Source organism: Heteronotia binoei, chromosome 8, assembly GCF_032191835.1.
Source record: "Heteronotia binoei isolate CCM8104 ecotype False Entrance Well chromosome 8, APGP_CSIRO_Hbin_v1, whole genome shotgun sequence".
NCBI classification, from domain to species: Eukaryota; Metazoa; Chordata; class Lepidosauria; order Squamata; family Gekkonidae; genus Heteronotia; species Heteronotia binoei.
In genome coordinates this window covers 79185839-79208570 of record NC_083230.1, presented here as the reverse complement: position 1 = coordinate 79208570, position 22732 = coordinate 79185839, and the positions used below count along the sequence as shown (strand labels likewise).

The 22732-nt window shown below is 44.0% G+C and overlaps 1 protein-coding gene across 1 annotated transcript; it reads left to right on the top strand.

The window, feature by feature from the left end:
- The first annotated feature begins 1516 nt into the window (after positions 1-1516).
- LOC132576306 (cytochrome P450 2D14-like) lies at positions 1517-21413 on the top strand. The gene is made up of 9 exons (XM_060245333.1): positions 1517-1905; positions 2342-2513; positions 3329-3481; positions 7259-7419; positions 11996-12169; positions 13445-13586; positions 16822-17009; positions 19728-19869; positions 21070-21413. Exons 1-9 carry the CDS (start codon positions 1669-1671, stop codon positions 21246-21248), a joined length of 1548 nt encoding a protein of 515 aa, XP_060101316.1. The 5' UTR covers positions 1517-1668; the 3' UTR covers positions 21249-21413.
- Positions 21414-22732: the final 1319 nt, after the last annotated feature.

The following is a 22732-nucleotide window of genomic DNA, read 5'->3' as shown; positions in this document are numbered from 1 at the left end:
ACCGGTGACACTGTGTGCTGGCCACTCTAGGCATTTCTGGGAAAACTCTATGGTTTTCCCGGACACTCCAGCAATTTGGGAGGTAAAAATTCTATGGTACCTATTGTACAATGACATCACTTCCGAGTGATGTTATCATGCTGCGCACGCATTGCACACATGAAAAAAGTCCCCTGCGGGAGGCTGCGGGGGACTTGGCAACACTATGCAAGAACCACCTATTTGGGATAGGGGTTGCAAGGGTTGCAGCTTTGTTAGACCAAGGGTGCAGCCAGACGTACCATTAGTGGCGATTCAGCTCCGTCTCGCTGATGGATTAAATGTGTTCATTCAGACATCCACATCTGGCAATCGAGCGTATTCCAGTGTCATCCCGGCTTGCTACACATCTATGGCGCATTAATTTGACAGCACATAAAGTCCGGTCCTTTTTTTAAAAAGCTGCACAAGATCGGCTTTTTCCTGTTTGGACAGCTCACGCACAATACTGTCTGTCACCTTAAAAAAAAAAAAAGCCCCAGCAGACATGCGCATTGCCGGATCATCCGGGGATCTGAGGTGACGCTTCTGCTTCTCCAATCAACACAGGATCGAAGGGGGGGGGACGTTATCCCACTATTTAGAAGAGGGAAAAGTCTCTTTTTGTCAATGTGGAGGATTTCTGGAAACTTCCCCCCCCCCCCGAAGTAACGTTTGATTTCCCACCTCCAAACAGTTAGGCGCATGTTCAATGGACCCCCCTTCCAGAAATCACCACCTGATCACGCATGTGTGAGTGCTACACACATGCTTTTAATGTGAGGTGTGACCGCACCCCTGGATTTACCAACAAAAGCAGAGAAATCCTTTGTGATACCGTTAACTAGCTTCAGCTGAGGCTTTCCTTTGAGAACTGAATTGCAAGGTGCCCCAAACAGGACTCTGAAGAGGTGACATAGGATAGGAATATTTCTAAATAAAATAAAAACTTGAGACCAATACTTCCTATAAGCAGTGAAGTCTTGTGAGCAAAAATTCTACTTTGTGAGCTATTGGCTTTAACATTGTGAGCTAATACATAAATTAGTTTGCTCTGGGGCCATTTTTCCTGAGCTAAGACAAAAATATGTGAGCTGGAGGCTAAAAAACTGTGATCTAGCTCACACTAACTCAGCTTAGAGGGAACACTGCTTGAGACCCAGTGTCTTTGCCACTGTTGTACATGTTCTAATTATATTCAGGATGGTCTACTAACATGAGTTCTCATGGAATTGTTTTTATTATGTGTGTAAGTTTATTTTTATCCTGCTCTGCTACCAAGGAGCTCAAGATGGTATACATTGGTCTCTCTTCTTCCATTTTACCCTCCCACACATGAACATGACCTTATGAGGGCTATTAATAGTTGCTTTTGTTTTTTGGGGTGGGAATGCAAGAGATGACGATCCCAGATCCCCTCTTATATCTTGTAATTTGACTCTGTGATTCAAAGGGTTTTTTTTTTAAATGTACATTCATTTATTGCATTAACAAAACTATGCTATAGAAGTAATCCTATTTGTCGTGGAACACACTCCTACAGTATTCTAATTCTGAGAAGGAAGGAGAATTTGCAACAGCAGAAATACTTGGAACATCTGAAATATTCAGGAGCAAGAATTAGTGTGGAAGAGACAAAGTGCTGGAAAGATGGTGACTCCAACAGCTGTGCTCCCAGCTACAGTTTCTTGGCTGGGGACCCAGGTCTCATCCTGCTGGAACAACATCACAGCAACGCTTACCTGTCTCCTGCTGCTGCTCCTGGTGTTTGATTATATGATATTCAGGAAGAGAAGCAGCCACTTTCCACCAGGACCTTCCCCTCTACCTTTCCTTGGAAACTTGCTGCTGTTTGATTTCAGAAACCCATATACTACTTTCCAAAATGTAAGTAATAGCCAAACCAGATTTAGATGGCTCATAATATTATGGAATGGTAGGACTTGTCCAGTGTGGCCATTAACCTCCTGTTCCTTAGGAGAATCCACAGCTAAACTATGCTGCACACTGTACCCAATTCCTCATCTGATGAAGTGTGCTTGGAGCACACAAAAGCTTACATTCTGAATAAATTTTGTTGGTCTGAAAGGTGCACTTGACTCCTGCTTTGTTCTACTGCTTCAGACCAACACGGCAGCCCACTTGGATCTATGCTTCTTATGTAACTCTTCAGTCAAGGTTGCAGCTGTATGCAGCAGATGTTTGACTGTTTGTTAAAATATGTTGTTTGGGGGCACATGGGATGATGGCAAGGGGCTCTTTTTCACAGCTCTCCTCAGAAGAGCAGTGTTTGTTCCCGTGTTCTTTATTTTCTTCATTGTAGTTGACAAAAAGGTATGGAGCAACCTTCTCAATCCAGGTTGGATGGCAGAGTTATGTCATACTGAATGGATTCAAAATGATAAAGGAAGCAATGGGACAGAAAGCTGAGGATTTTGCTGACCGACCACAAGCACCACTACTGAAGAAAGCAGGTTTTTCAAAAAATTGTGAAGGCAAGTGTTGCTTTTGAGGGGATGGGAAAGACTGCATATTCTAGCAATTGTGGTGGCAACAATAATGTAGACAAAGCTGACATAGTATTTAAATGCAGCAACTTTGGAGCTTAGGGGTTCTCTGATTTCTTTCATTGCAAATAAAATGCTCAGTATTAATTGAGTATAAATACTCAATATTAATGGTAGTAGAGATAGCCCAGAACAAAAAATTTTCTTAGAAGTTTGTGGAATTCCTTTTCCCCATAAAATAGCATCTGCAGAATAGAAGACTAGAAGGAATTTGTCTATCATCCACAAGCCTAGAATCATAGAATCATAAGAGTTGGAAGGGACCTCCAGGGTCATCTAGTCCAACCCCCTGCACAGTGCAGGAAACGCACAAATACCTACCCCAAATTTACAGGATCTATACTATGTTTAATAGAAAAGTACATCTGTGTGCAACCTAGTACAATTCAGAAAGTACAGCTGTGTATTCCCTTCAGCAGCTCCTCTTCTTCCTCAAGAAAAAAGGAAGAAAGAAAAGCAAGTGAGGAAGCAAGTGGGCAGATATAATTGCATAGTTGGTCACTGTGGGTAACGGAATAGCTGTAACCTGTTGGTTATGTGGTTGGCAGGAACTGTAGTTGAAAGTAAGAATTGACTGACCTAGACCTGAACCTGCCCTGTACTCTGGGAGGGGGAGAAGATAAATCAGGCCTGGAACTTCCAAGGAGATTAGTCCACCTCCATCCTTGTAAAATAACACCAACCATAATGAGGGGGAGAGGGAATACAGAACATGCTTAACTTCAGAACTTAAAATCCTTCAGGCATACTCATGGCAACACACAGCAATGGCTGGAAGGAGCAAAGACGATTCTGTGTTTCCACCCTGAAAAACTTTGGAATGGGAAAGAAAAATCTTGAAAAGAAGATGTCCGAAGAAGCCAGATATTTGTGCTCTGAGTTCAAATCACAAGAAGGTGCATCTTATTCTTGGGGTCACTTGGAAGCAGGGGTGTAGCCACAATTTTTGAAGTTGGGGGACATATGAAAAAGTCAGGGGCTACCTCTTGCCCTCCCTTCCTCTCACCCTTCCCTCCCCCCACCACTGCACACTGAATCGAGTTCACTGACCTCTGCACCCATCCAAACCTACTCCCCCTTACACTGAATGTCAGGTCCTCCCACCTCACTTTCACATGGGGCATCACTTGGCACTGCTCAGCAATACAGTTCATTTGCCCCACCATTGCCTGCTTACTCCATCCCAAGCCCCACTCCTCCTGGAGCTCTTTGCCAGCTGTAAAAGTGCTTGTTGCCCACTCAGGACACTTTCTTTGGAGCCAGGGATAGTCCCTCTGCCAGAGGAGCACTCCCTAGGTGAGTGCAGATCAGCTGGCATGGGAGTCCACCTTGCAGGGCCAGCCTGCCGATGATCCCAATTCACCAGTGGAGATAGGATGGACAGATGACTGTGCAGCATGTGCCTAGGCCCCTCCTCCATCCCGTGGCCCTTTCCTCCCTTCCTCTGGGCCAGCTGGGCAGGCAGTGCAGCATGCAGTTGGTGGAACAGCAGCCCCTGACAATGGCGCCCTGGTGAGTGGTCTCAGGTGGCTGGGCTGGCAGGCTCCAGGCACATGCCACTGGGTTTTTTTCTTACCACCACCTCCTGTGGCAGTGAATTCCATGAGTTAATCACCCTTTGGGTGAAGAAGTACTTCCTTTTATCCGTTCTAACCCAACTGCTCAGCAATTTAATTGAATGCCGGCGAGTTCTTGTATTGTGAGAAAGGGAGAAAAGTACTTCTTTCTCTACCTTCTCTATCCCGTGCATAATCTTGTAAACCTCTATCATGTCACCCCTCAGTTAACACTTCTCCAACCTAATAATAACTCAATAACAATGCAAAACCTCTTAGAGTCTACTAGCAAGAGGTTTTTGCATTCAGTTATAGAAGAGGCACAGGACTAGCTTTGAGCTAATTTGCTGTCAAAAGAATGGCTTGCTCAAAATTATAAATAAATAAATATATAATAATTATAGAGAGTATAAGAGCAATTGGCCATTTAAAAGGACAGCTTGCTTCTAAAAAAAATATATTGCAGAGAGCTATTGGCCAGCAAACTTCAGAAGGCTTGTGCATCTGGTTAAATGAATAAGTTTGGACTGGCTTAAGCTCTTAATATAAACATAACTTTAATGTTATTGAGTGGATGAGAAAACTTGAGATAGAAGATGTTACAGAAGAGCATTAGCATTGGGTTGTTACAAGAGGCTGGTAACCTTGGAAGAAATACTCCTGAGGAAGTCCATTGACGAAATGAGCCTATATTCAGGTGCTCATAGGACCTTTCTTGTAATATTGGAATGTGAGAATGGACCTCTGTGATAATATTGTTATGTGAATTGATATTTCTAGTGAAATATAAAAAGATATTTTAAAAGTTTTTAAAATTGTTTTATTAAACATTGTTAACCAGTACATCACAGTATTTGTTTCTTTCATTGCTTGTCTTATCAACTGTGATCCCTTTTTGTTCATCCCCAGGTGGGTGTAGGGGAATCCCCTGTTTGGAGGCCTTTCCCCCCCACTTCAGGGTTATCAGAAGTGGGGGGGGGGGAGGGAAATGTCTGCTGCCCACTCCATTATTCCCTATGGTGGCTGATTCCCATAGGGTATAATAGAGAATTGATCTGTGGCTTTGGGGGGGCTGTTTTTTGAGGTAGAGGCACCATATTTATAGCACAGCATCTGATGCCTCTCCTCAAAACACCCTTCATTTCAAAAGGATTGGACTATGGGGCCCAATTCTATGAGCCCCAAAAGAAGGTGCCCCTATCCTTCATTATTTCCATTGGAGGGAAGGCATTTGAAAGGTGTGCTGTACTTTTAAATGTGATGGCCAGAACTCCCTTTGGAGGTCAATTCTGCTTGTCACACCCTTGCTCCTGGCTCCACCCCCAATGTCTCCTGGCTCCACCCCCAAAGTACCCAGATATTTCTTGAATTGGACTTGGCAACCCTAGCCCAAGTGTTTTAACCTTTCTCCATAGGATAGCTAACAATACATCTCAAGTATAATCAGAAAATGGTCCCCACAAAATGATTTGGAATTTACCACATACAACCCCATAAAAGTTTGTTTAATACATTCTACATACATATCACGCACACACACAAACAAAAAAATTTAGAAATTTACTAGGATGTGGAGTAACTTTAAAAGTAAGGTTTGTAAGAACAGGGACTTATACAACCAAGAGAAATATCAACAGAAGACCTTGCTTTTGTCTGTCCTGTAATGTCTCTTCAATGTCTCTGGGTGCCTCCAAGAGCTTGGAAGAGCACCAAAATTCTCTCTGTAAAATTTCTCCATAGAACACGTAGACTGATTTCTCACTAGTGTTGCTCTGCCCCCAAGCTTCTGTTTCCCCTGGCGCAAGCAATCAATTTCCCACCAGTTGCTCTGCAGGTGCTTTGGATGCTGTCTTTTAAGGATTAAGAAATGGCGAGGGGAACTGGAGGGAGCTGCGCTTCAAAATTTGCCCGTGGAGCAGCTGGTGGGAAATTGCTTGCTTGCGCCAGGGGAAAAACAGAAGCCTGGGGGTGGAGCAACGCTAGTGAGAAATCGGTGATAGTTTTATCACCGTTCCCCTTCATATTTTTCTAAACTGAAAAATTCCAAATTCTTTGGCCCGCGGCTTTTTTTTTTTCTGGAAAAAGATGTACTAGAACTCTCAAAAGAGAAATGAAGGAGAAATATATGGGTGCCCCCCATGAACTTTTAAACATTTTTTTTAGAATTTTGTTTCCAGGAAGAAGTTCTGGAACTCCATTCCATCGCGTTCTCCCAGAAAAAACCTTGCTTTGGCCTTTTGATATAGAAAGGGTGTTCCAGCCTCTTGAACATTGCTATTTTTTCCTGCACTTTTACGAGCTCTTTGATATGTTTTTCTGAGGTCTAGTGACCAGAACTGTACACAGTATTCCAAATGTGGACATAAAATTACAATACTATCCATCTTATTTGCAGTTCCTTTCCTAATAATCCGTAAAATGGAATAAAACTTTTTCTCTCTTCCCAAATTCTGATATCTGTAAAATCTTATATAGAATAGAGGATATTTAAAGCTCGAGAAGAGGAAGGGAATGAATGGGAGCATGTGTCCTGAGCACACTGCTCAGTTTTGTTGTTCTTGTTGGAAGCAGTTTGTAGTCAGTTGAAAGATCAAGGTAGCACAGATCTACAATAGCATTATTTAGAGGATCAAAAATCCCAATTTGACTACAAAGTGCTTTCATTTAAATCAAATATTTCCAGATTGTTAAAACCCTTCCCTTCCTGAAGCTTGAAAGTACTTTTCAAAACAACCTTATCTTTGTACAATTGGAGATTATCTCCTAATACTTAACTGCTGAGGAAATGTCTGCTAATGATTCTGAGTCACCAACATAATGAATGAGTTAGAGCATTAGAAGGAAACCTACTTTCAAAACACCCAACCTTGAGTAGAAGGTGTCAAAATTAGGGCTGGCCCAAGAATTTGGGGTGTGCTAGACAAATGACTTCACACAGAGAGACAGACAGACACGCACCCCAGAACCATAGAGAAACCACCACCATTGCCCTCTTCCACCTCTCCCCCACACTGGGGGATAGGGTTGCCAAGTCCCCCGTGGAGTTTTTGTAATGAGAAGCTTGATATATATGGTGATGGCATACCTCTAATACCGTTATTGTTTTATCTTTCACAGGACTTCCCTTTAACCCGCAAAACCTTTTAAACAATGCAGTTGGCAATATTATCTGCACTTTAGTATTTGGTGACCGATTTGAATACAGTGATACAACATTCCTGAAGCTAATGCATTTGACTCAAGAACTCATGAAAGCAATAGCTGAACTCATGCCCCAGGTATCTTTATGAGAGTAGATAATAAAGAAGGGAGACAACCTGAATATCAGTCTGATTTGAAGTCAGAAGATCAAGCTTGTACCTGAAGAAAAAGCAGGGCAAATTGCAAGTCAGAGCTTGCTCCCCTATTTATTGTTTTCTATTTATAATCCGCTCACCCCAAGAATGGGCTCATTCCCCTAATAATGAGATAACTGAAAATTCTCCACATTTTTTTGAATATAGATATTGTAAATTACATCATTAATGCTCAGGGGACTTTTGATTGTTAACAAGGTCAGTTCACTTCTTTGACAGAGCAGCAGCAGAACAGTGAAATATCAGCTAACAATGGTGGCTTCAACAGGCTGTCCAGCCCACTAGCTAAGATCCTTCTCACAGACCTTCATCTCTGTGCAGAGGTGAGGTGGGTGGTGACTGAAGACAGGGCTTTTACCTGGAATGCCGCTTTGCCTATGGAAAGTTCTTTTCCTTGAAGCTCATCTGGTACCTAACTTACTCTTTTAGGTACCATCCTAGAACATTTTTGACCAGGCTAAGGGGTTTGAATCTTTACAATGGTTTTTACCACCTGCTTCTAGCTGGAGTACTGTGTTAGGAAGATTATTGCAAGCCGCTAAACATTTTGTGGTGTTTTTATGTTCTGGCTGTTTTTAATGGTTTAATTTATATGATTTTGTGTTGTTTTTCTTATTTTTATTGTTTGTGAGTTATCTTGAGTAGGTGTCTAATTATTAAATTAAGAGTTCAGCAATATATAGATCACCAATCCAGACCATGCACCAGGCAATGCATTACAAGTTGTGACATACCATGGTAAATTGAGCCTAGTGATTTTTATTTATTTATTTATTTATTTGAGATTTATATCCCGCCCTTCCCACGAATGGCTCAGGGCGGCTTCCAACAATTTAATCAAACATAAAATTTAAACAATATTAAGTATAAAACAATTAAATATTTAAACAGTTAAAACTTTAAAACAGAATATTTCAATTTCCTGTAAACAGATGGCTGGCCAGTTACATCAGTTGTCATCATAGCTAGGTGTAGGCTAGCCGGAAGAGGGTCGTCTTACAGGCCCTGCGGAACTGCGCCAAGTCCCGCAGGGCCCTCACCTCTTCCGGCAGCTGATTCCACCATACGGGGGCCATAACGGAGAAAGCCCTTTCTCTGGTGGCTTTCAGACGGGTTTCTTTTGGCCCGGGGATAGTGAGGAGATTTTGTGTTCCTGACCTCAGTGCTCTCTGGGGAACATGTGGGGAAAGACGGTCCTTCAGGTAGGCAGGTCCCAGGCCATATAGGGCTTTAAAGGTAATAACCAGCACCTTGTACCGGACACGGTATATCACTGGAAGCCAGTGCAGAGTCCGGAGACCCGGCCGAATGTGTCCCCACTTTGGGAGACCCAATAGCAGCCGGGCCGTGGCACTCTGCACCAGCTGCAGTTTCCGGGTCCGAGACAAGGGCAGCCCCATGTAGAGGGCATTGCAGTAGTCCAACCTTGAGGTGACCGTAGCATGGATCACTGTTGCTACCCTATTTCATTGTGTGCTTGAAAAACAGAGGGTGCGGTCACACTCACCATTAAATCCATCTGCAATGCGCCTCTATTATAATCCGCACAACCAATTTCCCGATCAGACAACAGCCAGGCTCCCATTCTATCCCATGTGGGTCCCACCGTTGGTTGATCAGAGTGCTCTACCAGACCTCGTTTCATGAGACGTCAATCTGCATTAGCACAGGTGCAGTGATGGCCCGCTATCTGCACTATCGAGCAGATCCAGCGTCTCCTCCCTTCTCCACGAGAGACCTTGCACACCCACCATGACCTCACTCTTGAGGGCGGGGATGCACGTCGCTTTTAAATGGGTCAGATCACTAACAGTTTTGCTAGTCCGTTGGCACTACTTTTCCAGCACAAGCACTACGCGTGCAGAAAAATCCCCAGGAATTCAAATCAGTTCACATCTAGTTTCAAAAGTGAGTTTTGTTTCCGGACATAGGGGCAGGTAAATGATTTATCGAGCCAACATTCGCTCGCTCATTCACTGGTGCAGTGATATCACTTGCAGGGGGCTTTGGATGGGAAGCGGTGGTGTGCTTCCAACGAGTCGCCAGTGATGGAGCGTTAAAATAGAGAAATTCCCCTCAGGAACCGTCAGAAGAATTTTGTTCCGGATTTAAAGCAGTATCAAATTAGTCCGCGCCCCAGTCGTCTCAATGCAGGACTCGAATGAGCTAACCACCCTTCGCAGATGCTGACGTTTGGACAACAGCTTAAAATCCGACATGCTTCCAGACTCCACTCATGCCCGTAGCAGGATTTTCTGAACGTCTGACCTCACCCAGAATGTGTCAAGTACGGAACAGGACAACATGATGTAGGCTGTTTGGGGCTTGAAAGGGGCATAAGTTGTACAGGTCTGGCCTAGATACTTCCACTCTCAAAAAAGTTCAAAAGAATCATGAATCTAACCTGGGCACATTTAAAACAATAGGAACTTGACTATTGACTTCTGTGGGTTGTTCATGGTACCCTGCATGCTTTCTCAGTTAAAAACATTACCAGAAATTGCATAAAGCTGGCACTGCTTTCATTTGAGGAAAGTCCAAGGTGTTCCTTGTTCTGTGAAATTTAACTTTCACAGATATTGCCAGTTTGAAGTATTTGTACCTCTGTTTTGGTGGATTACAAATAAGATGTGTGATTAGGATAAGATATGCTTTTTAATGAATGTAAGATACAGCATCTCAGAACAGGTAATATCTTCATTTCCCAGACTACCAAATAAGAGAAACAGGGAAGGGGGGATGAAATTTGGACAAAAAGTGCTCCACATCAGTGTGTGAAAACAGTAGTAAGTTGGGAACATTCAATCATAACAATTTCTCTGCTAGGGAAATAACTGAAAAATTAGAGTGGCCAGCTTCCCCAGTAGAGGCAGGAGTTCCCCACTGCTGGATCCCATCCCCGCCACTGAGCAGCTGGTTGGCAGGGGGACTTACCAGGAGAAAGGAAGGACTAGGTAATTCCAGCATGCACAGGAAGGGATGTCATCACACTGGCAACATCCAGGCAACACTTTGGTATTTGGGCAAAAACTCAATGATAGACGCCATTTTTACCATAGAGTTGTTGCCCAAATATCAGAACATCACTGTGACATTGCAGTGTGATGATGTAACTTCTGGTGTGCACCCAAGCCTGGCCTGACGCCATGGGGTGCCCTAGGCAGACTTGCTGCCTGGAGCCCCCCCAAAGCACCCCCCATGGCTCTCCCCTGCAGCTCCGTGCCCCCTCCCCCACACGGTGTCCCACCCGCCCCTGGTGCTCTGCTCGCCTGCCCACTACTGCTAAAAGCAGCAGCACTCCGCTCACTCGCTCCCTTCCCCCTGCTTGCCAGCTAAAAGTAAGCTCTGCCGGCTTTGCAGCCCGTGCCTGAGCATTTTGTTAAGAGACAAAACGCACAGGCGCAAGCTGCGAAGCCAGCAAAGCTTACTTTGGCAGGCAAGCAGAACGCCGGGGGCGGGTGAGACACCGTGCAGGAGAGGTGGGCAGGTGGCGGTGGCCTGGAGGGGGCTAGTGGAGGCAATGGTGGAGGGGGAGAGAGTCAAGCTAAGAGCTTGCCTGGGGCACCGGAGGGGGGGAAGAGCCCAATTTGCCGCCCCCCGTCTCTTGGCGCCCTAGACAAACGCCTAGTTTGCCTAGTGAGCAAGCCAGCCCTATGTGCACCAGCCATGCCACTAGCAACATTGCCTGGGCCTCCCTCCCATACCTGGTAACTCCCCCCCCATCCCCTGCCAATAGGGTTGCCAAGTCCAATTCAAGAACTATCTGGGGACTTTGGGGGTGGAGTCAGGAGCAAGGGTGTGTAAGAACAATTGAACTACAAAGTGAGTTCTGGCCATTATGTTTAAAGGGACCACACACCTTTTAAATGCCTTCCTTCCATAGGAAATAATGGAGGATAGAGGCACCTTCTTTTGGGGCTCATAGAATTGGACCCCCTGGTCCAATCATTTTGAAACTTGGGGGGTACTTTGGGGAGAGGCACTGAATTCAATACTACTAAAAATCTGGTGCCTCTACGTCAAAAAATAGCCTCCCCCCAGAGACCCGCAGATCAATTCTCCATTATTTTCTATGGCAATAAGCCTCCATAGAGAATAATAGAGTTCCCAGCGGATATTTCCTTCCTCTGCCCTTGCTTTCTGATGACCCTGAAGTGGGGGGAAGGCCTCCAAATTGGGGATCCCCTGCCCCCACCTGGGGATTGGCAACACTACCTGTCAATTGCCAGGAGGAACCTGATAACCCTATGATAAATACTACCAGGGCTTTTTTTGAACAGGAACACACAGGAATGCAGTTCCAGCTGGCTTGGTGTCAGGGGTGTGTGGCCTAATATGCAAATGAGTTTCTGTTGTAGAAAAAATCTTGTGTGAAACAATGGTGACATTAGGGGTGTGGCCTAATATACAAATAAGTTCCTGCTGGGCTTTTTCTACAAAAACCCCCTCTGAATACTATCCTTAAGTATTCTTTCTTCTTTACTTGCTGATATTCCAGATAATGGCTAGAAAATCCTTGTTGTCCTATTTGCCAGGACCTCACCATAAACTTGAGACCTCCTTTAATGGTCTTTGTGCCATAATAAGAGAGATTGTGGATGATCACAAGAACACCAGAGATCCCACCTTCCAAAGGGATATGATTGATGCATTTCTAGAAGAGATGGAAAAGGTAGGAAGAAATCTATGAACATAGACCCTTCCCCCCCATTTTCATTACAATCCAGATCTCAGCTTATTAGTGGCATAAAATCTACTACCTACACTAGGGCCAAACTGCACAAGATGTTTTTTAAAAGTTGGGTCTGAGTTCCTGGGCAGAATTCAGGAAAGAGTTGAGGTTGAGCATTTAAATCAGATTTTCAAGAAGACTTAGTGGAATTCTTAGGAGGCTATGGTAGATTTAGGCAAGTGCAGGCTGCGCAGCCTGAGAAATGGCTTCTAGTTTAAACATGACTAGTTGTGATGCCAGCCTCCAGGTGGGACTTAGGGATCCCCCTGTCGATGCGCGTAGAGAGACCAAGAGGGTGATGCTTAGCGACGCAAGAATGAAGGCTGTACACAGTAGCTGTAAAACCACTATATACATTTATTTACACCAACTCACTCTCCTGACTGACAATATGCTCTGCTGCAACTCCAACTCCATAAACCCACAATCACCACTGTTGCTCTGTACATTTATACATGGGACAGCCAATCAGCAACTTGCTGTGTCATGCTGACTCTGCTGGCTGATGTAAGACTTCTGGCAGCCAGCCACCTGCCGTCAGGTAGATCATCTAAGCCTTCAGATCTACTTTCAGTTCTGCAGCACATGCTATAAGCTGGCTCTTTTACACATAATAGTGACACCCCCAGAATTACAGCTCATCTCCAGACTACAAAGATAAGATCCCCTGAAGAAAATGGTTGCTTCAGAGGGTGGACTCTATGGCATTGTGCCCTGATGAAGTTCCTGTCCTTCCCAGGATCCATCCTCAAATCTCCAGGAGTTTCCCAACCTGGATCTGGTAACCCTACCCCCATCTCCCACCAGTGGCCAAGGATAACCAGGTAACCCTATGACTAGATAACAACACTGGCCTTTGTTAACACCACAGGTATCAGCAAAGAAAGTCAACCACCATTTTCAATTAGGAGAGGGGGAAGGCTGTCCCATCTCTCTCATCATCTTTGCCAGAAATACTAGTAGCGTTGTTGATAGTTGAATCATACATATGCAAATACATATGTGACCTACATAATACCCTTTGTATTATCTTTCCACCTTGTGTCTAGGGTCAGTGAGCACCAGTTTCTTCACCTCTTAGGTTTTTTTTTTAGTTGAGATTACTTGGAGTAATCTGCTAAGAAGCACAGTGATCACTAATTCACAGGTTAGCTCCCAAACATAACATAATATTGATTATTGGCACATAAATTGCCAATTTTTCATTTCCTTTAGGCCAAAGGAAATCTGGACAGCAGTTTTAATGAGCAGAACCTCATTAAAATTATTCCTGAATGGTTTGGAGCAGGCACTGAAACGACTTCTTCCACCATACTCTGGGGGCTGCTGGAAATGGTCCTTCATCCTGAGATTCAGGGTAAGTGATAAACGTACTTCACTTTGTTGTCTGCTAGCCCATCCAGCAAAACTGGATTTTCCCCAGGAGTATAGACTTTTAACTTCCCACAGGGGCTAAATAACGCTTGGAAAAGAGGCAAAGCCAGATCTGAGAAAAGTCTTTGCATCCTTACACCATATAACATGAATCCACAAAACAGAGGACCAAAAACAGCTCAAAATAATCAAGAAAATAAAATATTAGCTATGTTTAAAACAATTTTGAAGGGATGCTTCCAATTGGAAGAAAAATATTGTGTACACATTGATCAAATTCTTCCAGACTCAATGTGCTTATTTTATTAGCACTGTCTGAGTGAAATCCTTAGACATTATACTAAGCTCCATTTCCTAAAACAATTGTTTGGCATTGTGGAAGAACCGTGCAATTGAGCCTGGTGGCTCTTGTTAAGGAAAGCTGATCCTCATAAGTTACACACAAAAAGGCTGAATTTGTCAGGCAAAAGGGGACATTCAATGTTAGAGCTATAAAAAGAGAGCAAGGTCGACTCTTAACAGCATAGTTCAGGTTGCTGAATTAGAACATCTAAAGATGTTTAGGAACATAAGAACATAAGAGAAGTCATGTTGGATCAGGCCAATGACCCATCCAGTCCAACACTCTGGGCATTTTCGCACTCACCTTCAGCCAGCGCGACCCCCCTCTTCACCGCGCAGGATCTGCGCGGATTTCGCACTAAATGCCGCGGAGCAGCCGGAAGAGCCGGAAACTCCCGTTGCAAAAGCCGCGCAAACGGAAACTGCTTTTTGGCGGTTTACGTTTGAGTGGCTTTTGCGCCGGGAGCTTCCGGCTCTTCCGGCTGCTCCGCGGCATTTAATGCGAAATCCGCGCAGATCCTGCGCGGTGAAGAGGGGGGTCGCGCCGGCTGAAGGTGAGTGTGAAAACGCCCTTTGTGTCACACAGTGGCCAGAAAATCCAGGTGCCCCAGGAGGTCCATCAGTGGGGCCAGGACACTAGAAGTCCTCACACTGTTGCCCCTCCCAAGCACCAAGAATACAGTGCATCACTTGTCCCAGAGAGAGAGTTCCAAAAATATACTGTGGCTAATAGCCACTGATAGACATCTGCTCCATATGTTTATCCAATCCCCTCTTGAAGCTGGCTATGCTTGTAGCTGCCACCACCTCCTGTGGCAGTGAATCCCACGTGTTAATCACATTTTGGATGAAGAAGTACTTTCTTTTAAACATTCTAACCTGACTGCTCAGCAATTTAATTGAGTTCCCACAAATTCTTGTATTGTGAGAAAGGGAGAAAAGTGTTTCTCTGCCTTCTCTATCCTGTGCATAATCTTGTAAACCTCTATCATGTCACCCCGCAGTCGATGTTTCTCCAAGCTGAAGAGCCCCAAGCATTTTAACCTTTCTTCATAAGGAAAGCGTTCCAACCCTTTAATAATTCTAGTTGCCCTTTTCTGGACTTTTTCCAGTGCTATAACATCTTTTTTGAGGTGCGGTGACCAGAATTGTACACAATACTCCAAATGAGGCTGCACCATCAATTTATACAGGGGCATTATGATACTGGCTGATTTTTTTTCAATTCCTAATAATTCCCAGCATAGCATTGGCTTTTTTTATTGCAGTCACACACTGTCTCAACATTTTCAGTGAGTTATTTACCATGACCCCCAAGATCTTGGTCAGTCTCTTCCAGTTCACACCCCATCAACTTGTATTTATAGTTAGGATTTTTGTCCCCAATGTGCATTACCTTGCACTTGGCCATATTGAACCTCATTTGCCATGTTGACACCCACTCGCCCAGCCTTGACAGATCCCTATGGAGTGTCTCACAATCCTTTCTGGTTCTTACCACCCTGAACAATTTAGTGTAATCCTCAAACTTAGCCACTTCACTGCTTACTTCCAACTCCAAATCATTCATGAACAAGTTAAAAAGTATCAGACCCAGTACTGAGCTCTGCGGCACCCCACTGCTTACCACCTTCCACTGAGAAAATTGCCCATTTATACTGTTTCCTATTAATTAGCCAGTTTTTGATCCACAAGAGGACTTTTCCTTTTGCCCCATGACTCTTGAGCTTACTTAGGAGCCTTTGATGAGGAACTTTATCAAAAGCTTTCTGGAAGTCAAGGTAAACAGCATCTATTGGGTCCCCTTTGTCCACATGTTTGTTCACCCCCTCAAAGAACTCTTAACAGGTTAGTGAGACAAGATCTTCCCTTACAGAACCCACTGTAGCCAATCCTCCTGAAACAGTAGGTTCTGTACTAAGAGCTCTGTAAGCTCTTGGAGGATTGGCTACATCAGGGCTGTGTGGCCTAATATGCAAAGGAGTTCCTGCTACCAAAAAAAGCCCTTGTTCATTGCACAGGGGAAACATAAATGTGATGATTTGTCTCCATCCTATAATTGGATTTTTTTGTGTGTGACCTTAAATCCAGTTTAGGAAGCCATTTAGGCTCATTCACACAAGACATATATGTCTAAGAAACATGTGTATAGACCACACAAAGTAACATCAGAACACAGAGCTCACTACTAACTTTGTCTGAGAGTTCGGTGAAAACTTAGTTCTCTACTTCAGTCAAACTGAGGTAGGATTGATGGTAATCCAAAAGAAGCAGCCTGGAGATCTGATATTTATATTTTCAAATCCAGAGTAAGGTCAAAAGAGGCTTACTAGCTGTGAGGTGAAGAGGGTTGCTCCAAAAGTATCAGTTGGATTCCAATCAGCTCACTTTATGAGGTAGGACAGAATTTTAAGCACAGGAGCTATGACTGATCAGAACAAGAGACAGGTGGCATATGTGGTGATAAGAAAATTAGGGAGGTGTGTATATAGAAATGGAGAAGGTGTGTGTGCAGTAGGAATAAATAAGAGCAGTGGAGAAATGCAGCAGATACTTAACCTGTGTAAGATTAGTTTTTAGAACGCTTAGACTCTTGTAGCTTTCATCTACCTCAGAGAATAGATGGGAGATTTCTATTAGTAGAAAGACGTGCAAGAGAAAGTATTAAACCCTCTCCACCTGTCCCCCAATCCAGATGTGTTACTTTCCCAATCCAAATTCCCCCTTCCTGGTAGTTACTCTTTAATGTTAAGGAAAACATTAGGAAATCTGATCTTTCATTTAAAGAGCAGTTTAGCGATAGAAACACCATCTGGACCTCTTTTGGGAGGAAAGTAATATATTTGTGCAATACATTAATAAATTAATATTTCCAGAAAAAGTCCATGAAGAAATTGAGAAAGTTCTTGGCAAGGACAAAGCACCCATGATGGAGGATCAAGCAAAGCTGCCTTACACTAATGCTGTCATCCATGAAATCCAGCGTTATGCTGATATTGTACCCGTGACATTACCTTATATAACATACCAAGATACTGAAGTTGGCAAATTTGTCATCCCTAAGGTACAGTCCCTTCAAAAAATGCTTTTAGAAAATAAGAGTTGGCAAATTACATTAAAGACCCAGCTTGATGGTGATAATTACTCCTAGTTAGTGCCAGTAGGTTCAACTTTAACTCATGATTACATAGCAAAACACTGTGGCTGGCTGGGATAAAAAGTCTGTTATTGACAGACAGAAAAGGGCATTGCATCTTTCCTCCAAATCCACCATCTCAGCTGGCCTTATAGAAGAGCTGTCCTGGGCTACCCTTGCCAAATGCAGCCTAGCTGCCTGATGTAAGTTATCATACTGCAGAAAACTGTAAGAACAGGCAATGTCTTAGGGCAAGGCCTAAAAGCAGTTCACTTACTATGGTGCCAAGTACTACAAATGTCTGTGGTTACTTTCTCCATAGAAGGGCAGCCATCAGGCACCACAGCAGTATGGATTCACTGCCTTTGCAGAGCTTAAGGCACCACGGTCCCTGTGCAAATGCCAAGAACACTCTGTGCATTGGTGCTGAACAAGATATCAGAAATCCATTTCAGATGCAACAGAAAATTAACTTTACTCCTTACTGCATCTACACCTCATACTTTGAACTTCTTCTGTTTTGGTTAAAAACTGGATAATACCAGTCCATAAAATGAATGCTTGCCCCAAGAGTTTTCTAACACGACTGTTCAAACAGATGCATCAGAGCCTGAGGAGATTAAGTCTTGCTCTGCACCAGCCTTAAATCAGAAGATTTACTCTGTATCTACCTCCATGTAAACTAGAATGCTGGAAGCACAGGAATTGGTCCTCTTTTTCCATAGCCAGGCTATCTGGATAGGAATAAAATAAATAATATGCAAATCTGTTCCTTCTGTCTCCCTGTTCAATTTTATTCCCTCTTGTGTTTTCCTTTCTATTTCTCTCTTCCTTGTATACTTTGCTAATCCTGTCCTGCTTGTTTGTAAAATAGTTTTACTTGGGAAGGTAAAGACATTTTCTCTCTGTAGAAGCAGGGAAATCAAAATATGGAATTTGCTGCCACAGGAATAAAGAGCTTTAAAAGGAAATTAGATATCTATCAGTGGTAGCCATGGTAACTGAGGGGAGCCTGCATGTTCAGAGGCACTAAACCTCTGAATCCCAGAGCCAGAAAGCAACATCAGGGGAAGGCCTCAGCCTCTATGCCCTGTTGTTTGGAGGAACTGATTGGCCACTGTGTGAGACAGGATGCTGGACTAGATGGACCACTGGTCTGATCCAGCAGGGATTGTCTGATGGTCTTAAGCAGGAGTTTCTACTTCAGGGCCTACCAGGGCCGGCGTGTGGGAGTAGGCAGGGTAGAAAGGCTGCCTTGGGTGCTACACCATCTGGTGGCACCACCAGGCACCCCCTTACTCCCCCTTGCCCACGCTGAGCGCTCCTCTGAGCCTGCCTTAAAGGCAGGATCGGAGGAGCGCTGCACAGTGCACTATTCTCTTTGGAGGCTTCCTTGGAAGCCTCTGAAGAGTGCATTGTTTTAGCGGCGCCTGACCACTTTCAGGTTGAAAGTGGCCAAGCGCTGCTAAAGCAGTGTGTTCTTCTCCATGGAAGCCTCCAAAGAGCGTAGTGCAGGAGGAAAGGGGTGGTGCAGCAGAACTCTTGTCCTCTTGTCACTCTCTTGTCCCCTGCTCGCTGGCCTGTGCAATGACGTCACTTCTGGTGACATCATTGTGCCGCTCGCACACAAAGTGCATACATGATAAGAGCCATAAAGAGAGATTGTGGGGGGGAAGGGGGACACGGCATAGGGGTCTGCCTCGAGTGGCAGAACCCCTAGTGCCGGGGCCTACTCTCTTGTCGCTATTCTTGTCAACACACATACTTGACTCTAGGGTAGATTTTCTTTCCTTTCTCCATGCTTTGGGCAGAGTTTCATAGCAGCACATACTATTTACATCTATCACCACCTCTAGTTTGCTAAATTAATAGCCTGATTCAATACATATTTATTCAAAAGTAAGTCACAACACTCAGCAGTGCTGACTCATGGGTAAGTGTGACAAGTTTCCCCTGTATAGTGAAAAGGACTGTAAATATTGAGAAAAACTGTAAAGTGTAAATTCAAAAGTACACAATCCTATGATGCTTATAGTTAGCAACTGGCCTCTGGAAATCAGAATCTTGATAATTAGCAGAACATTCTAACCCAGGGGTGTCAAACATGCAGCCTGCGGGCCAAATTAGGCTCCCGGAGGGCTCCTATCAGGCCCCAAGCAACTGGCTGTCATCTGCTTCCTTCTCCCTCTCTCTTGCTTCCTTATGCATCACAGCTTGCTTTGCCAGGCTTGCTCAATTGCACAGGAGCTACAGAGCAAAACCTCCATTGGCTGAGGCTCCTCCCTTGGGGAAGAAAGGGGAGAGAGGCAGAGCTTGCTTTGCCAGCCCTCTCAATTGCATGGTAGAGCTACTGAGCCAAGCCTCTCTTCCTTCTATTGGCAGCAGCTCCCTCCCTCCTGGTCCCATGGAGAAAGAAGGAAAGAACCAGAGCTTCCTTTGCCAAGTTCCCTGGATCTCATGCGAGAAATACAAAGAAAGCATATTTAAGACCAATTAGTGCTAATGTTTTAAACATTAATGTTTTATATCTTAAATAGGAACACACATGGCCCGGCCTGAGAAGGTCTCTTTTATGTCAGATCCGGCCCTCATAACAAATGAGTTTGACACCCCTGTTCTAACCTGTTTGTTTTCATACCATATTAGGAGACTATAGTCTTCAATCACTTGTCTTCGGTGTTGAAAGATGAAGCCATGTGGGAGAAGCCATACCAGTTTTACCCTGAGCACTTCCTGGATGCCAATGGACAGTTCATTAAGCGAGAGGCCTTCCTGCCTTTCTCTATAGGTAAACTCAAGGGAGAGGAAGATGGTTTAGGAATGGGATATACAGAGGAAGATAAGCATTGTTTCCTTTCCTCTTTTCTCAACAATTAGATGCCCGTCTTCATGGCTGTCCACTTTGAAGAGAAAAGAGTACTACAGACTCCTCATAGCACTTTAAAATACTTAAAAATGGTTATGTATGCAACGGAATAAAATAAGAGTCCAGTAGCACCTTACAGTTTTATTCAAGGTATTTGTGTACAACAAACAAACACTTATACCTTGAATAAAACTTTGTTGGTATTAAAGGTGCTACTGGACTCTTACTTTATTCTGTTGCTTCAGACCAGCATGGCTACCCACTTGGATCGATCCTTATGTATGAAAGATTTACAAGCAACTTCCATCTGAAATGGGCATATTTCCTTGGTGGGGAGGGTGGGGTTTAAATCGAATTAAACATAAAGATATTATTTTGAGAACAAGTAGACAGCGATGACCAATCTGAAAAGATACTTGCTCTATGCACTGCTGTACACATTACAGAATCATCATGTTTGTCGAGCAATAACACAACGCAGCAGCATGATGTAGGGGTTACAATATCTGTCATGGAAGCTTTCTGGGTGACGCTGGGCCAGTCATTCTCTCTCACCTTCATTAACCTCACAGGGTTATTGTGAGAATAAACATGAACAAGAGAATGATGTAAGCTGCTTTGGATCCCAGTTAGGGAGAAAGGTGGGGTATACAGATAATAAATGAACACATGGAGTTTGAAGCAGATGCTCCATGAGAGCTTTGTGCCTCCCAGACTCATGCAGGCCCTTTTCCTCGTGTGTCTAGGATGTATGCACAGAAGCAGCTTCAGTCTTTTTGGTCCATGCTGTTTTCTTCTCCTTAAACCATGCTGTGGGACAGCTGTTGGCTCCATTTCAGAAATCACATTCCTTACTTGGCTGCAATAAACTAGCCATGGAGCCAATAGCTGTGACATTATCCCAAAAGTGGCCATGACTGAATGTGGAGGATGGGCTGGAGTGGGAGAAAGAGTTATTTTATAATTTCTTTTAAATTAATTTAGTTTAGCCAAGGCCAGTTCCACACTACGACAGAGTCACAGAGAAAGATAATGAGAGACAGGCATGTAGGAACAGAAAGATTTTAAGTTCTGCCTTCTACTGCTCTTATAAACAAATAATTCTGTGCCTCTTTCTTGTAGGTCGCCATGCCTGCCCTGGAGAGCCATTGGCTAAAATGGAGCTCTTCATCTTCTTCACCAGCCTCCTGCAGCATTTCACTTTCTGCATACCTGAGAACCATCCCAGGCCCAAAGAAGACAGGCTCTTTGCCCTCACAGTCACTCCAGCCCCTTTCCAGATCTGTGCCATCCCCAGATAATATCTCAAATATCTGCTGCTGCCAAATCTGTGATGACCTAAATTTTTAACTTGCCAGGACAGAATTTGTGGAAACTTTTTGCATGATGTTTATCCTTTTGATTCCCTGTTTTGAAAGCAATGTGCCTGTGAATAAAATAAATCCATTAGGGGTTGGGTTTTTTAAAAAAATAAAATGTGGCATGGAAACAAACACTGGTGGATTCTATATTAGATTAAGAAAATGTTTTACGCAGAACATCCATAGCTGCAATAGAGGGGATGCTTCATTTGTGTATGGATTTCTCCATTTTGCTTAGGTTGAGGCCCTGGACCTTAAAGGCCCTGGCCAGTTTGCCCAGGGAAGGAAATTTGCCTTACTGGTCAGTCTCAGGTCCTCAGATACAGAGTGGCAGGGGTTTAGCAATTCTTCCTCTGCCTCCTCATATATCTGCTCTCAAGGAGACTCAGAAACTGCAAGGGAATCCTTCATGCTCCAGGTCTGCTGGAGCCGAAGAACACTCCAGCAGGCCCTTTAGTTCTCATTCAGCCCTTGACTCTTGAAAGTCATCGGGACTTCTGGCTAATAGTTGTATTTCTCTCTCAAGCCAGCATTCTCCTATTCCAGTTCACATAGTTGCTATTGTAGAATGGAAAAGCATGATTCAGCTTTTCAGTTTTAATTTGATTGGTATGCTAAGGAGTTGGTTGCCTGAATGCAAATGAAAATCTCAGCAGTTAACTGCTTCTTTGTGCCTTTTTTTGTTGTTGCATGCAACACTCTACCCCTCCTTTCCTGTCTGCTGCAGCCTCCAATGACAATGTATTCATGTTGTTTTTAGCATCTGGAATCTGCTTTAGAGGGTAGGGTCCCCACTTTTCTAATCCCATGCATTTTCTGTTTGAAATAATCATGGCCAATGTTCCCTCTAAGCTGCAGTCTTGTGAGCAAAAATTCTACTTTGTGAGCTACTGGCATTAAAGTTGTGAGCTACTGCATAAACTAGTGTGCTCTGGGGTCATCCTTCCTGCGCTAAGACAAAAATGTGTTAGCTGGAGGCAAAAAATCTGTGAGCTAACTCACACTAACTCAGCTTAGAGGGAACACTGATCATGGCTAGTGCCAGTTTGGTGTAGTGGTTAAGTGCGCGGACTCTTATCTGGGAGAACCAGGTTTGATTCCCCACTCCTCCACTTGCACCTGCTAGCATGGCCTTGAGTCAGCCATAGCTCTGGCAGAGGTTGTCCTTGAAAGGGCAGCTGCTGTGAGAGCCCTCTCCAGCCCCACCCACCTCACAGGGTGTTTGTTGTGGGGGAGGAAGGTAAAGGAGATTGTGAGCCGCTCTGAGACTCTTCGGAGTGGAGGGCGGGATATAAATCCAATATAATCTTCTTCTTCTTTTAAATGTGCTTCCTTTTAAATTCCAGATGTGGCATTTCCTTGGCTTCAACCAACAACTTGTGTGGGTCGGGTGAGAGACAGCTCACCCTTTTCATCATCACTGG